At 58.0% G+C, this 16,235-nt stretch overlaps 1 protein-coding gene across 2 annotated transcripts; it reads left to right on the top strand.

Moving 5' to 3' along the window:
* Positions 1-1,311: 1,311 nt before the first annotated feature.
* POM121 (POM121 transmembrane nucleoporin) lies at positions 1,312-15,573 on the top strand. 2 transcript variants are annotated; one of them, XM_054084784.1, is made up of 13 exons: positions 1,312-1,611; positions 2,477-2,659; positions 3,401-3,571; positions 5,857-5,937; positions 6,277-6,448; positions 7,652-7,743; positions 8,521-8,591; positions 9,327-9,451; positions 9,854-9,956; positions 10,521-10,691; positions 11,071-12,768; positions 13,861-13,989; positions 14,206-15,573. In XM_054084784.1, the coding sequence occupies exons 1-13, from the start codon at positions 1,328-1,330 to the stop codon at positions 14,298-14,300; spliced, it is 3,375 nt and encodes a 1,124-aa protein (XP_053940759.1). In that variant the 5' UTR covers positions 1,312-1,327; the 3' UTR covers positions 14,301-15,573. The 2 variants fall into 2 exon arrangements, with proteins under 2 accessions (XP_053940759.1, XP_053940760.1); XM_054084785.1 differs by having other exon boundaries at positions 1,313-1,611; positions 10,524-10,691; positions 14,206-15,571.
* The last annotated feature ends 662 nt before the right edge of the window (positions 15,574-16,235 follow it).

The raw sequence follows: 16,235 nt of genomic DNA, 5'->3' as shown, positions 1-16,235 counted from the left end.
CCTGGGGAGATAATAAAAATAAGTTGGAAGACAAATACAGGGGCTGAGCACCTCCTTTCCAGGAGCTGCAGAGAGCAGGTCTCCCCTCAGCCTCCTCTTCTCTGGGCTAAACAGCCCAGGTCCTTCAGCTGCTCACAGAACCCTGGGCTCCAGACCCTTCCCCAGCTCCGTTCCCTTCTCCAGATGCGCTCCAGTCCCTCAAGGTCTTTCTCGGAGTGAGGGGCCCAAAACTGAACCCAGGATCCGAGGTGAGGCCTCACCAGCGCTGAGTTCATGGGGCCAATCCTTGCCCTTGAGGCTCCTGCTGCCCACCCCATGGCTGATCCAAGCCATGATGCTGTTGGCCTTCTTGGCGACCTGGGCCACCGCTGGCTCGTGTTCAGCTGGTGTTGATCAGCATCCATGGGTCCTTTTACAAACAGCAGATTTGCAGCCGCTTTTCCCCAAGCCTGGAGATCTGCATGGGGTTGTTGTTCTTAAAGTGCTGAAAAGAGCTCCTGGAAAGCAGGAGAGGGGCTCTTGATCAGGGAGTGCCGGGATAGAATGAGGGGGAACGGTTTGGAGCTGCAAGAAACTGAGACGAGATCTGAGGAATCCCTGCTCTGTCACCCATCCCTGCCCTATCCCAAATCCCACCTTTGTCCCCACACCCCCTGCCCTGTCTTCCATCCCTGCCCTGTCCCAAATCCCACCTTTGTCCCCACACCCCCTGCCCTGTCTTCCATCCCTGCCCTGTCCCAAATCCCACCTTTGTCCCCACACCCCCTGCCCTGTCTTCCATCCCTGCCCTGTCCCAAATCCCACCTTTGTCCCCACACCCCCTGCCCTGTCTTCCATCCCTGCCCTGTCCCCCACCCCTGCTCTGTAGGGCCCGTGGGTGCACGCATGGTCAGGGATGGGGACGGGATGCCGGCGGCAAGGAGGACACTGGGAAAGGGGGAACAGGGACATGGGGGCCTGGGTGGGGGTCAGGGTGCGGACAGGGGCGCTGGGCGGTACGGGGGGAACCCAGGGGATGGAGATGGGGGCGCGACGGGACCGGAGGGCCCTGGGGGAGGCGGGGGCGGGGGGCTCAATGGCCCCGCCCCTTCTATGACCTCTCTCCCTAATGGCCAGGTCCCTTCAGTGGCCCCGCCCCAAGCGCTCGCCTATCGCTTTGGCCCCGCCCCTTGGTGTCTTCGCCCCCTCCGCACTGGCCCCGCCCCCGTAGAGCGGCTGCCCCACTCCACAACAGTGCCGGGCCCCTGCAGTGGCCCCGCCTCCCGCCGTACCACCCCTCTCAGCGCAGTGCATGCCGGGACGGCGGCGGGCTCCTTTCCCGCAGTGCATGCCGGGACGGCGGCGGGCAGGGAGTGTGGTATTGATGGCGGGGCCCGGTCGCGGGCGGGCCGCGGCGGCGGCGGTGGCAGCGGTGGCGGCCGCCGTGGCTCTGGCGGTGTCGCTACCGTGGCTGGTGCTCAGGGGCGCGCTGCTGGGCGCGGCGGCGCTGGGCGCGACGCGGCTCTGGGGCGCCATGCGGACGGCGACCCCCGCGCCGCTCCGCAAGGCCGCGGCCAACGGGGGCCCCGCCGGCCCCGTGCGGGTCCAACGCGGGGAGCCGCGGGCCTCGGGGTGAGTAGGGGGAGAACAAGGGGGGAAGAAGGCTGGGGAGGGGCTGTTCACAAAGACTTGTGATAGGACATGGGGCAATGGGTATGAACTGGTGAGGGGCAGATTTAGACTAGACATTAGAAAGAACTTTTTCGCCGTGAGAGCGGTGAGGCCCTGACACAGGCTGCCCAGTCGTGGCTGGCCCGGCCCTGGAGGTGTTCAGGGCCAGTTGGATGGGGCTTGGGCAGCCTGATCCAGTGGGAGGTGTCTCTGCCCATGGTGGAACTGGATGGGGTTTAAGTTCTCTTCCTACTATTCTATGATTCTGTGACAGGGGCAGGGGAGTGGGGGCAGGGGGTGCAATAGAGGGAGAACAGGGGGCAACAGGGGGGCTGCAGGTAAGCCGCAGGGACAGCCAAGAGGGGCCAGGGGGTGGCAAAGGGAAATGGGGACCTCCAAGTAAGCAGGGGAAGGGAATCTGAGGGGCAGCAGGGGGGAGCCTGAGGATCTACAAGTAAGAGAAATAAGGGATTGTTAAGGGGGAAGCCAGAGGGGCTGTTTGTAAGCAGGGGGACCAGATAAGTGGGGAGGGGAGAGGTGGGGGGCAGTGGGTTAAGGGTAGAGGGGGCAGAGGTGAAGCTGGGGGTGTCAGTGGGGTAAACGGGGAGGGACCGATAAGAACATGGATAAGTGGGGAGGAAGGTGGTGAGAGGGGACTGGGGGTGAGGGGGAGCCAGCAGCTGCAGGGCAGCGGAGCCAGGAGCTGGCGTGGGGAGCTTGGAGCGGGGCAGAGGGGAACCAAGAGGAGCCAGGGATGCAGTGGGATGAGGGAGGGAGACCCCCACAGCTGGAGCCCCATGGCACTGAGCACTCTGCCTCTTTGCAGGGCCCTACACCGCCGCTACCCACTGCCGCCAGCCCGAAGCCCCGTGTCACTTAGCCTCCCTGCCACTTGCTGGTCTGGCCGCTCACCCAGCAGCACACCCTGGGCTCGCCGAGCCGCCCCCCTCCGCAGCCCTATCACCGTCCGGATTGCCCGACCAGCCGCCAGCCTGACCCGTTCCCCAGCGTAAGTTTGGGAATGGGAGGGGGAAGGAGCCCAAAAAGGGCAATGTGTCCTGGGTGCATCCAGCACAGCATTGCCAGCCTGGACAGGGAAGGGGATTGCCCTTTTCTGCTCCACACTGGGGCAGCCCCACCTCAAGCACTGGGAGCAGTTCTGGGGCCACGAGATAAAAAGGTTGTAAAGGTGCTGGAGAGCATCCAGAGGAGGGCAGGGAGTTGGGGAAGGGTTTAGAGGGGAAGAGTGTGAGGAACGGCTGAAGTCCCTGGGTCTGCTCAGCCTGGAGAAGACCAGGCTGAGGGGAGACCTCATCGTACTCTGCGGCTTCCTCACAAAGTGGGAAGGAGGAGGAGCAGGCACTGAGTTCTTCTCTCTGGTGACCAAGGACAGGAGCCAAGGGAATGGCAGGAACCTGTGCCAGGGGAGAGTTAGGTTGGACTTGAGGAAAAGGTTCTTTCCCAGAGGGTGATGGAGCCCTGGAACAGCTCCCAGGGAAGCAGTCATGGCGCCAAGGCTGACAATATTCCAGAAGCGTTTGGCCAAGGCCCTTAGCCCCACGGTGTAAATGTTGGGGTGTCCTGTGCAGGGACAGGAGTTGGACTCATTGAGCCTTTTGGGTCCCTTCTGACTCAGGAGGTTCTATGATGATTCTCTCCCTGCTTCCATGCGGCAGCCAGGGCACCAGGTGGGGGATCCCGTTCTGCCCGTCACAGCTTGCCTAACCCCTCGCTTCACTTTGCCTGGCAGCCTGGAGCATCTGACCTCACCCTTGGCCTTCCCAGCCACCAGCAGCCCAGATCCATGTGCGAAAGAGACTGTGCTGAACGCCATCAAGGAGAGTAGGAAGAGGGCTGTGGAGCAGGAGGAGGAGGAGGAGGAAGACCGGGCTTTTGAGAACGATCAGGACAGCAAGAGGAGGTAATAAACCAGCAGTCCAGATCACTGCCAGGGTGTTGGGAAGGTCGTAAATGGGATAAGCGCTTCAGTGGTGACAAATGAGATGTAACCAGGAGTCTGTGTTGGAGAAGCACTGCTGTGGGAATTGAACCACAGAGAGGAAGCACAGCCCATCACCTGGCCCTCTGGGCTGTTTGAAAGTCCTCCACGAGTTCTTTTGCCGCTGAGATCAAAGTAGGCTGCCTTAAGTTTTGTCTAGGCAAGCTTGTGGATCAGGTGTGTTCCCCTGCATTGCTGGGTTTGGGAGAGGCTGGGATATGGATCAGAGAAGCAGCCGCTGTCATCGCAGTGGTTTGCAGATGGGGGAGACTTGTGAAACCCTGGTATCTACCATAAGCTTATCACATCTATCCTTCAGCCAGCCCAGGCTTCCGGGAGGGATGGGACCCCCATGTCTCACAGCCCTGGATGGAAGCATCATGCTTTAAAAGATCTGTGTACTTCCTTTGTGCACTGTAGCAAGAAAAAGGAGGTAAAAACATGAAGGTGAACAAGAGAGACTTATCTGCTGGCTTTGTTCATCAAGGTTAGGGATTTCCACCTCCAAGAAATGAATGCGATGTATTTACCAGCACTCTGGGAAGAAGAAGGTGTAAATCCTGAGTGCTAAGGCCTTCCAGAGCCTTTCCATCTCCTGGGCATAGCACTACCTCACTGTTCTTCACTCTTCTTTTCTTGAGTGTGTAGGGGCTGTTCACGAGCCCCTCTGCCCATCATGTGCCAGGTCTGCCTGCCCAGCATAAGGTGTAAATCCTGGGTGCTAAGGCCTTCCAGAGCCTTTCTAACCGCCCAGGCACAGCACAACCTCACCATCCTTCACTCTCCGCCTCTTTTTCATCCTTCCACTTGTGTACGTGGGAGCCATTCATGTCCTGCCCCTCTGGCCTTGTGTGCCTAGGCTGCCTGCCCATCAGGTACCAGAGAGCTGGGAGACCACGGAAGAGCGGCTTGGGCAGCACGTGGGCACGTTGTCCTGCTGCTGCACTGGGGCTGCTGCCTGAGGTGGCACTGAGAGCCCAGTAGGATGAGTGGCCCTTCTCAGGGAGCTGCCTGCTGCCTTCCTGCTGCAGCAGGGCGTGCTGTCCTCTCCTCTGTCACTGAATTTCCCTCTGCCTTTGAACCCTTGCCTCAGCTTGGTGAGTCTGAGCCTCATAAGAGCTGAGCAGGGTGACAATAGGATGGGTGCACGGGCAGGGTCCCCTTTTTTGTGTTGCTTTGTTCCATTTGCTCTGTATCGCTCTCTGCAACATCCTGATAGGAGGTTGCAGTGAGGTGGGTGTTGATCTCTTCTCCCAAGAAACAAGGGATAGGACTTGAGGGAATGACCTCAAGTTGTACCAGGGGAGGTTTAGATTGGATATTAGGAACAGTTTCTTTACTGATGGAGTGGTGAAGCCCTGGCAGAGGCTGCCCAGGGCAGGGGGGGAGTCTCCATCCCTGGTGGGGTTCAAAAAGCTTGTGGCCATGGCACTTGGTGACATGGTTTAGCAGGCATGGTGGGGATGGGCTGATGATTGGACTGGATGAGCTTAGAGGGCTTTTCCAACCTTAAAGATTCTATGATTCTATTTTTGTAATGTGCCAATGTGCATCTCTGTCACAAAGGCATAAATGTCTGGCAAGGGTGAAGAGTGCTCTTAGGCAGAAAATTCTGTAGTCTTTGAGGGCAGGAAAGAGCCTGCAATCAGCTGGAGAGCACAGGATCACCTGTTCGATGGCGTCAGCCTGCTTGGAGCTGGTGAAGTGCTAAGTGACAGGACTGGCTTTAAGACTTCCGGATTCAGGTCTTCGCTGAATCATTGTGTGAAGGGGTGTTTGGTTCCTGACTTAAACAGTCCAAGCTATTGGTTAGGAAGAGGTTGGAGACAGGAGCATCAGAGCTCAGAAATGAGCTGCTGAGACTGGAATAATTTCAGTGTGGAATAATGGATTTGAATGAAGTCTATTTTACATTGAGACTACTCTGCGCAGAAGGCGGCTAGGGGAGTTGCTGGTGCTTGGAAGGAGGCAGCTTGGGGTGAGAAGCAGTGAGGACAGGACCGGAGGAGGAGGTGGGGTGGGGGTGGAAATTCACAGCAGGATGTGCGTGGGAAAAGCTGTCCTGGGTATTGAGGGGCAGGAAAAAAAGCAATGTTTTCACTTTCCCAGTGCTGAGCTCCCCTGGAAGGGGTCCTCTCCACAGGCTGGAAGGGCAGCTGTCTCTGCTGCCTCCTCACTACCACCAGCTTCTGCCCTCTCTCCTGCAGGCGCCACGACAGCAGTGGAAGCGGGCAGTCAGCCTTTGAGCCACTGGTAGCCAATGGTGCCCCCGCCTCTCTCATACCCAAGTAAGTGTCCATTGGGCCAGAAGCAACTGCTGTGAGCTGGGGGGGGGGGGGGTGTTCCAAAAGTCTGTGGGCTCTGGAAAAGGTCCTTGGCTTTTGCTTGCAGAGCCCAGCTTCAGGGCAGAGCAAGAGAGGCTGTGGCCGTGCTTTTGCTCGGAGTTTAATGGACTCTGGCCTTGATGTACCCTTGGGCCTTCTCATAACAACTACTCTTCTAGTTTAGTAAATATTGAGAGAAGAAAAGTATGTCATATTTTTCCTTAAAAAGATAATTGCAGCTTGGTTTTAAAGCATGAGAATTTAATATGAGGAGCTCGTAAAATCTTCCTTAATCCCTTCCAGGCCTGGCTCCCTGAAGAGGGGCCTCGTCCCGCACTGCCCAGATGAGTACTCCAACAAGAGGTCACGCACCTCTTCCGTGAGTTCCCTCAACAACACATACACTGGTGGGATCCCCAGCTCCATCCGCAACGCCATCGCTAGCTCCTACAGCTCCAGCCGGGGCCTTTCACAGGTAGGAAAGAGACTGCCAAAGGTAGCAGCGGAGCCTGGCACAGTACGGAATAGCTCAACCCTCCTCTGGGATTGTAACTGGAGTGCTGGCCTAATGGGAAGAGAGAGAAGGCACTGCTGGGAGTCTCCAGTGCAGCTCAGTTAGGCGGTTTCATCTCCTCAGGCTCAGGCAGGGTGCTGGGGAGCAGCAGGCAATGCTGCCAGGCAAGTCCCCAGGCTGAGCTGGCCTATTGCAGTGCTTGTTTTACACCAGAGCAAGAAGCTTTTCTCCTCCCTGCTCAGCCTTGGTGAACAGATCCAGGTGAAAGGATAAAAGAATACTTTGCACTGCCACCTTTTCAGCTGAATTGGCAAGAATTGGAGCCATGCGTTCCCACCTTGACCCAGGTCTCCTCTGCAGCTGCTGAGCTGTAATAAAACGCTGTTCACATTCTGGATGAGGCTTGCAGATGTGACAGTGGGATGTAGCCATGGCTGATGGAGCTCTGCATCTGTCTAAGGAAAGGTTTCTGCTAAGATATGGCTATAAATGGCTATAAATTGGAGAGTGGAAGGTTTAGACTAGACATAAGGAGAAAATTCTTCACAGTGAGGGTGGTGAGGAACCTAGAACGGGTTGCCCGGAGAAGTGGTGGCTACCCCATCCCTGGAGGTGTTCCAGGCCAGGTTGGATGGGGCCTTGAGCAACCTGATCCAGTGGGAGGTGTCCCTGCCTATGGTAGGGGTTTGGAACTGGATGATCTTTAAGGTCCCTTCCAACTCAAATCATTCTATGTTTCTATATATGGGTGGCCCTATCCACTCGGTGGGATGGGTCTCAAATCCTTGAGGTGGGATCTGTCTGCTCTGAGCTTCTGGCGAGGAGGTGTCTGGCTCCTGCCCGGGTGTCTGAGGCAGCCAGGCAGCCCCTGCCTGTCCCACACAAGAGGTGGCATCGGACCAGCAGGATCCTTATTCCCATCCAAGCCAGGCTGTAATAACCCTGGAGCCTGCTTGCTCCCAGAGAAGATTGTTTAGGGTGGCCAGACTTTGTGCTTCATGGAATGTGGAGGGGAGATAAGCAGTGGTGAAGTGAGAGTGGCTCTGGACTCATCAGCCACAGTCCTGGGAAGTGACATTTTAACCTGTGAGTGAGCAGGATGGGAGGCTGTGCTCCCTGCCAGCCTCTGTACAGAGTTACTGCCGGTCTCAATTTGCATTCCAGCTGTGGAAGAGAAGTGGTATGAGCATTTCCCCACTGTCCAGCCCAGCGTCCTCCCGCCCTCAGACGCCAGAGTGGCCTCTCAAGAAAGCCAGGTAACTACTCGCTCAACCGGCAAGTGCCTGTGTGGTGCCAGCCGGCAGGAGAGCAGACACCTTCTCAGCTGTCCCAGTGCCTGGGTCCCGCTCTCAGTGGAGCTGGGTCACTTCCCAGTGTGGAAATCTCTTTGTTCCTGTGTTGATTCATGTCTGTGCTGCCTTGTTTTCTGGCAGCAGTGCTGCACTGCACCATCCCTGCCTTGCTTCTAGGCCGGGTTGGGGATTTAAGGGCTCAAGTTGCCACTGAGGCAGCATTGCATTGTGCCGTTGGTATGGGTTGCTGGAACGCTGGGAAAGGACAGGCCCTGATTTTTTTTCCATCTTCTCAAAATCCACGCACGGGAGCTGCAATAGGGTTGTATTGAGCACCTGCCTTGCAGTACAGGCCCTTGTTCTCTTCTGTCCTGGCTCAAAGAAGGTCCTGACCTTGTTGGAACTAAAACTGACCCAACTGCCCTGCCCTGGTGACAGCATGAGTCCAAGCCAGGGTCTGTGAGTGGCAGTGGCTACCCACGACTCCCAGCTGTGGCCCCAAAGCCGACTGACCCTGCAGAGGGTGCACAGGCTCAGCCGAGCTGAGGTCCTGGGGAGTGGAGCACTCCTGTGCCTGGAGCCACTCTCAGGCTGGTGCAGTGAGGGCAGGCTCTTGTCCTGAGGTAGAGGAACACACCAGGGATGCAGGTGGGAGTCCTTGACGTGCTTGGCCTTGTCTTGCTCCCTGCAGATGGGGCCATGCCTGACATTGACCCTAATTGCTCTCTCCCACTCATGCAGGGAAGAGGAGTTACATCGCTCCAATGCTTCCACTCCGGTGAAATCAGACAAGGAGCTGCAGACAGAGAAAGGTGAGCAGAGGTGGGCAGAGCTCTGTGCCTGGGTTGGATGGGCCATTGGTGCAAGTAACCAGTGGGACAGGAGGTGGCTGAGGTCTGCAGGTGGGATTGGCTTGAGATGTCACCTGGAAACTAGGAATGTGCTGCTCCCAAGGCAGTGGTGCTTCTGCTGGCCTCAGTGCCGGCTCTAAAGAGATTTCCAGGTGACGTGCATGGGCTGCTAGCAGCGTTGCTGTGCTCATGGCCAGGCAGGAGCTGACCTGTACACCGGGAGCACCAGCCCTGAGGCCAGCAGGGCTCCAAATGTGAGCCCTGGGGCAACATCTGCTGTACAAGCAGCACCCCAACCAAATTCCAGGCTGATTCCAGTGCTTCCTCAGCTGAAATAGAGAGGATATCCTTCATGCCTGTCACAGACAGGGTCCTGTGGTGCAGCACTAGCTGTGGCCCACCCAGCTTGCATGGTTTCTATTTTGGGTAGGCAGTGTGCAAGGACCATTCGTAGAGGTGGGAAGCCGCTGCTCACCTGCAGAGCCCCACCAGACTCTTGGAACAGACTCCCCTGGGATGTATTGCAGCCAGCTGCTCTTCCAGAGCATCACAGCCTTGTCCTTGGCTTAAAGCCGTGCTCCTGGCTCTGCCCTCCAAGATGGCTCACCTGGAGAGGAGGCAGAAGGGACAGCCTCACTGGTACCGGGCGAATGCCTCTTCTGCCTGGAGCTGGTCCTGACATGTCTCCTTCTGTAGTGGTGGAGACGCCGGTGCAGAAGAGGCAGAATTCCCTGAGCCCACCATCCGCATCGGGGAGCAGTGGGAAGCGCAAGCGGAAGATCCAATTGCTGTCGTCTCGCCGGGGAGACCAGCTGGCGCTGGTACGTCACTGTCTCGCAGCCCCTTCTGCCCTCCTCTGGCAATAGAATGTGCTCACTGCAATTTCTGCAGGGCTGGGGGGAGACTGACCTGCCTGCCCTCAGGAAGGAGGCCCCGTCCTTGGCCGAGTGGGAAGTGACGCTATACCCAGCCCCAGTGTCTGGTGGGCTGTGCGTGATTGTTCCGCCTGCTACCGGACCAGGTAATGGCCTGGGGAAGGCCTGCCGTGCCCTCAGTGCCAAGCCGGGGGGCCAGAAGGAACGGGGATCGGAGCTCCGCGGTAGCGTGCTGTGGCTGAACCACCTGCTTCACAGGTCTTGCGATGGCCAGCCCTTCACCACAAGTTCAGAGAGGCTCTGCCAGCTTCCCTGAGAAGGAGCTGAGCTGCTGCTCTCTCTTGGCAGCCCCCGCCGCCTCAGCTGGGCTACTCTGTCACGTCAGAGGACCTGGACGCGGAGAAGAAGGCAGCGTTGCAGTGGTTCAACAAAGTCTTGGAGGATAAGGCTGGTAAGGGCAGACTGGGAAAGCAAAGGGGGTGGCAAGGAATGGAAACCCGGGGCTGTCGAGGCAGCGGGCCGTCTGTGTAGCGCAGGCTAGGGAGGCTCCTGGGAAAGTCCTGCATGATCCTTGGGTCTGGGGGTGTTCTTGGTGCTTTCAGCCTCAGGAGAGCTCATGCTTTAGAGTCCCCAGGGTGATCATAGAATCATTAAGGTTGGAAAAGACCTCTCATCCAGTCCAGCCACCAGCCCAGCCCCACCATGCCTGCTAAACCATGTCACCAAGTGCCACGGCCACACACTTTTGAACCCCTTCAGAGATGGAGACTCCCCCACTTCCCCTAGGCAGCCTCTGCCAGGGCTTCACCTCTCTGTCAGTAAAGAAATGGTTCCTAAGATCCGATCAAAACCTCCCTGGCGCAATTTGAGGCCATTTCCTCTTGCTCTGTGGGTGAGGTTCACCAGGCCAGAGCTGTGGGGATCTTTGTGTTGTTTTTCTACTCCCTGGGGAGGCTTTGCTAAGGGGTGACTCCCTACAGCAAGCTGCGCATCCTGATTCCTTGCTCCTTCCCAGCAGATGTGATTCCCAGCACCACTGCAGAGACTACGCCCACGCCCAGGCCACTGGCCTTCCCGGTGATCTCCCCAACACCTTCCTCGACAGCTCCTGCTCCAGCCAGCACCAACTCGCTCCTGGACAGCCTGAAGAAGATGCAGAGCAGCCAGGCTGCGCCTGCACCCACAGGTGAGGAAGAGGAGGTTGGCAGAGCGGGAGCATGGCAGAGCCAGGTAGGCACAGTGGGAGATCTGCGTTGCCTCCCTGGGTGGCAGATGGCAAAACTCCCTTTCCAAACACTCTGCTGGCAGCTCCTGGAGGATGAGTTTAGGGACACAGAGCCTGTGGCACTATTGGGAACTGCGGTAAGTGGGAAGGGCTGAGTCATAGAATCATGGAATGGTTTGGGTTGGAAGGGACCTTAAAGCTCACCCAGTTCCAAACCCCCTGCCATGGTCTGTCTGGTCTGGGTTGGTGCTGCTCCAGGGGCTTCTGCAGCCATGGGGTGGGTGCCTGGTACCCTGTAGGTGACTCCCTATTCCTATACAAGCTCTCTCCCCCTTTCCAGACTCCACTGGAGCTGCGGCAGCATCTCAGCCACCTTCATCAGCCCTGCAGCTGCCTGCTCCTGCTGTGTCACTGGAGTCGAGTTCTCTGCCTGCGACTGCTGACGACACCAAGCCTGTGCTGAGCGTGCCCGCCCCTGCTGCCCCCCTTGCCTTGGGGACACAGCCCCCCAGCAGCACGGCACCTCCTGCCTTCACAGAGCTGGGTCAGACCCCCAGCAAGCCTCCCTCCTTCCCAAAGCCGAGCATCCTCTTCGGGATGCTGAGCACCCCTCCTGCCAGCCAGCCAGCAGCAACCACGACCACCACGGTGCCCACCACAACTGCTGCTGTGCCCACCACGGCCCCTGTCTTCAAACCCATCTTTGGCGCTTTGCCAAAAAGCGAGAGCACAGCACCCTGTGCAGCTGTCGTCACTGCCACTGTCACCGTGTCTGCGAGCTCAGGGCCACCCTTGACATCCTCTTCCACCACTGTGTTCAAGCCCATATTTGGCAGTGTCACCACAGCTTCGTCTCCATCGAAGGCCTCTCCTTTCGCCTTCAAACCAACGCCACAGCCAGCCTCGGTCCCTGATCTGCCAGCAGCCACCACGACTGCCCTGGCAGGATTCACAGGTCTCCCTAATGTCATCTTCACCACTGCAGCTACAACTGCTGCCACACAGAGTTCCTCCACCGATGCAACCATCAAACCTGTCTTCAGCTTTGGACTCAACCCACCCACATCCTCCAGCCCTGCTGCCAGCCTGGCTGTCACCACTGCCACCTCCACCAGCGCAGCCCAGCCCTTCCTGTTTGGCGGCCCGGCCAGCTCGGCTCCCAGCGCTGAAACCAGCTTTGCCACCCCGGGGCCTGTGTTCCAGTTTGGAAAGACACCTACAGCCACGGTCACTGCCACCACCAGTGTTCCAGGAGGCCCTGCCTTTGGCCAAGCACCTTCAAACTCAACAGCTCCTACCACCACTGTGGGCTTCAACATATTTGGGGGCACCACACTGACCTCTTCCACCCCAGCCACTACAGGCCAAGTGACGTTGACGTTTGGCTCCTCCATCTCAGCATTCAGCAGTTCCTTCAATGCGAGCGCAAAGCCACCGCCACCGTATCCCGGTGCAGCAAGTCAGCCCAGCTTCAACACTGGCGCTGCGGAGAGCCAGCCGTCCACCACCAAGCCCGCTGCTGGCCCTGTCAGCTTTGGCCCCCCGTTCAGTTTTGGAGCTGCCGCTGCACAGCCCACAGTGCAGCCAGCATTCGGCAGCAGTGCTCAGCCAGCCTTTGGCACAGCCAGCGCCCAGGGCTCCTTCGGCACCAGCAGCACACAGGCGGCATTTGGGACCACCACCTCTGTCTTCTCCTTTGGGACAGCCACCTCCACCACTGTCAGCTTCGGTTCCACCACCCAAACCACGACCAGCAGCAGCAGCACTGCTGTCTTCGGCACCACCCCTGCTCCTTTCACCTTTGGGGCAGCCGCGCAGCCAGGCCCCTCTGCCAACACCTTTGGGATCGGCACACCCGCCCTGAGCAGCGGCTCCCCTGCTGTGGCCTTCAACTTCGGCACTGGGCAGAGCGGGGCAGCCCCGGCGGCAGCGCTGTTCGGCTCCTCCCTGACGCAGAGCGCGCTGGGTGTGCAGAACCAGAGTACACCCTTTGCCTTCACCGTGCCCAGCACCCCCGACAGCAAGTCTGTGTTCGGAGGTGAGCTGGAATGAATACAGCTTCCTGGGAGGGTGGATTATAGGCTATGGCTTTCCTGCCAGCCGTTGCTGAGCATCCCAAGCTTGGCAGCCATAGGGAGGCCTGTACTTATGCTGAGCCTTGCTGTGAGTTGAGAAGGTGCCTCTGTCACCGTCTGGATCCCCTCTGTTGTGGAGAGGAATCCTTAAATCCTTTAGTCTGCTGCTCCTTGGCCCCTCTGGACACGCTAGCTCCCTAGCTCTATGTGAGTGCTGACCCCAGCCCAGTGGCCTGCAGCCACCAACCGCTTCAAATCAACCTGGAGCTTCTTGGTGAGCAGAACTGCTGCCAGCCAGGCACTGCGGTCACTTCTTGCTCACTCTGTGAGGTTTTCAGAGGACACTGAAGCTGGTGAAGGGGCTGAAGCACAAGTCTTATTAGGAGCAGCTGAGGGAACCGGTGTTGTTTAGTCTATTGAAAAGGAAGCTGAGGAGAGACCTCATCACTGTCTACAGCTCCCTGAAAGGAGGTTGTGCTGGTTTCTTCTGCCTACTAATAAGGGATAGGATGAGAGGACGGCCTCAAATTGCACCAGGGAAGGGTTAGATTGGATATTGGGAAATATTCCTTCATGGAGAAGGTTCTCAGGCACTGGCAGAGGCTGGTTGAGGGCAGTGGTTGAGTCTCCCATCCCTGGAGGTGTTTAAAAGCCAGGTAGACGAGGTGCTCAGATCTGATTCAGTAGTGAACAGTTACATTTGGACTCAATGATGTCCAAGGTCTTTTCCATCTGAAGGGTTCTCTGATTCCCTATCGTATTGCACCCTCCCTGGGCCAACTTGCCTCCTGCAGAGCCAAACCCATGCACTGGCAGAGGAGCTGCTTGATCTGGAAAGACAGAGGCTTTTGTTCCTCCCTGGCCTGCAAGTCCTCCTGTGCTGCCATGCTGGCAGGAGAGCCCAGGGATTACAATGAGAGCACTACTCAGAGCATTAAAAAGGCTTCTTGGGCAAAGAGGCTGGGACTCGGGGAGGGAAATCTGTACCTTTTGCAGGCACTACCAGTTCTTCCTCCTTTGCCCACCCTGGCTCACAGCAGTGCATTGCTTTCCAGGAACTCATGCGCCCAGCTTTGGGCAGAGCACGCCTGTCCCGGGAGCAGTGGGGAGCAGCAGCGGCAGCCTTTCCTTCGGGACGCCCAGCACTCCTGCCGCAGGCTTCGGAGCAGTTGGCACTTCCTTTGGTAAGGAGAGGATCAGTGCTTTGGCCTTGGGGAGCTGAGGGGTCGTGTTGTCCCCTCAAGCTGGGGATGGTGGAAGGGATGGGCTGTGCTCAGGGCTGGAGAAGTGGTACCTGCTGGGCTCTGGGGGAGGCAGGTTCTTCCTTTCCATGCTGGCACTGCCCCCCTGTGCCAGTTCTGAGTGAGGCTGCAGAGACTGAGCAACCTTTCTGCTTCCAGGTTCATCCACTCCCACCTTTTCCATTGGGGCAGGATCCAAGACGGGGAGTCGCCAACGGCTGCAGGCACGGAGGCAGCACCCCCGCAAAAAGTGACCTCCGCTGCGTCAGTCTGCGCTGAGAGCCAACCCCGTGGCCAGGTCACTTGGAGACTGGGTGGGACAAGATAAACCAAACTCTTCTTACTTGAACAGTTCCCCAGCCAAGGCTGGATGAGCCTCTGTACATACCACCACGTTTCCTCCCCCTCTCTATTTTGCCATGTTTCATAACGTGTAAATCCTTCTCCTTCTGCTTCCCTAGCTGTCCTTGTGCCCTCCTCCTCCCCTGCCCCATGGCACAGCACTCGGCAGAGCCGCTGTTCCTGCCGGCCGCGCTTCCAGCCTGGTGAGGGATGCCGTCTTCACCAGGTCCTGTGATCTTTCCCCGTTGTTTCATCCCTTGGCCTGGTGAACGCGCTTCCTCTGGAGGGCTTTGCTTTGCTGCTGGCCCTGCAGAACATGAGCTGGGGCCGGCTGGCATCAGCCCAGTGTGGGCGTTAGCGTCTCAGTGCAGTGGCTGACCTGTGTGCCAACCCCCCTCACTGGGAATTCATCACCCTGGAGCCTCAACTGGAGATGCAGGGATGGGGCCTCTCCGGCCCTCACTGCTCCTCCAGCCCCTCTGTGTTGCTTTGTTCGTGCTCCCCTTTACATGCACTCACTGAATCGAGTTTGGAGGAAGAACTGAATGGTGTGCGTGGCGGCATGTTGGTTATGCCGGATTTTGCTGTTTGGAGTTTCTTTTTCCAGGAGCGCCCGTCCCTTTTTGGGGGCTGCGCCCTGGCCAATTGGGTGTTAAAAGCAGCGTTACTGCGGGGCTGCTCCCGCTGGGGGACTCATCCCTTTGTCGTCTTGACTTTCAGGCAGGCAGCTGGTGGGGGATGGGGCCTGGACCCCAGCTGGGAGGCTCCAACCTGGCGGTCTCTCCCCTCCCTCTCTCCTGGTGCCCCTTCCCCACCTGACGGTGCTCTGGAGTGGGGTGCTCTGGAGTGGGATCGGAGCAAATGGGTTCCTCCCTCCCCAGATCCAGTTCCTTCCCCTCTCCCTGGATCCAAATCGGGTTGAGCTCATCTCTGCCCTTTGGGGTTTTACCAGCTCCCAGGAGCTGTGGTGCTGCCTCCCCTCTTCCCACCCAGCCCTCCCCCTGCCTGGAGCTTCCAGAGGGAAGAAAATTCCCGAGCTGGGGTCCACCAAGAGCTGCCCCCATGCTGCTGCGGGCAAGGGACGGGCACCCCTGCCTGTGGGCTCCCCACCACTTCCAGGAGTGCTTTGCTGCCGGGTGTTTTTACTCTGGGAGCCGTGTGAGTGTGTGTGTCTGCCGGAGTCGAAATTAAAAAAAACAGGAAAAAAAGCAAAAAAAAAAAAATTCACAAATATTTAAAAGTTTTTTAACAAAAGAAACATTTATTTTTATATTTAAGCTAAATTGCCTTCGAATTCCTTCAAGCTTGGTTCAGTGAGGTTCCCTGACCCTGCAGCGCTGTTGTAGTGTTGAGCTGTGCGGTTGCAGCCCGGTGGGAGCCGGATCCTCTCCCGGCTCTGCTTGTGGGAAGGAGCTGTGCCGGGGAAAGACAGCTCTGTCCTGCAGGCTCTGCTGACACGTGCTCCTCCAGGCCTGCAACCATCTCCTTCCTTTTACTGTGTGATGTCTGTGGATGTGACTTAAACCCCATGGTTGTGGTTTTTATTCATTCTCTGAGGATGAGGAGCAGGAGCTTTTGCACATTCCAGTGCTCTTGGCCTGCCCAGAGCAGGGCGGCTCTCCAGGGAGGTGCCCAGGCTCTGCACTAGGGGCTTTCCTGGCCTTTCCCACCACTGAGGGCTGCAGCGGGTGCTTGGAGCAGTGCAGGAGCCAGGGCAAACGTGGCCTTGTCGCTTGCAAAAGGTGTTGGTTCTGACCAGGCTTCTCTGCCAGGAGATTTCCTGATTCCCAGCCCTCGCAGGTGCCAGGCTGGGGCTCGGCCACACCAGCTCCCACGGGACCAGGGTG

Source organism: Cuculus canorus, chromosome 20 (assembly GCF_017976375.1).
Source record: "Cuculus canorus isolate bCucCan1 chromosome 20, bCucCan1.pri, whole genome shotgun sequence".
Classification (NCBI taxonomy): domain Eukaryota; kingdom Metazoa; phylum Chordata; class Aves; order Cuculiformes; family Cuculidae; genus Cuculus; species Cuculus canorus.
This window is presented reverse-complemented; position numbering and strand designations above follow the sequence as displayed.

What these genes read in the sequence shown, in the direction of transcription:
- POM121 (XM_054084784.1), top strand. Translation starts at nt 1,328, where the DNA reads ATGCCGGGACGGCGGCGGGCAGGGAGTGTGGTATTGATGGCGGGGCCC. An exon ending in AGCCTGACCCGTTCCCCAGC is followed by an intron (nt 2,660 to 3,400) that starts GTAAGTTTGGGA and finishes TTTGCCTGGCAG; the next exon opens with CCTGGAGCATCTGACCTCAC. An exon ending in CCAGCCGGGGCCTTTCACAG is followed by an intron (nt 6,449 to 7,651) that starts GTAGGAAAGAGA and finishes TTTGCATTCCAG; the next exon opens with CTGTGGAAGAGAAGTGGTAT.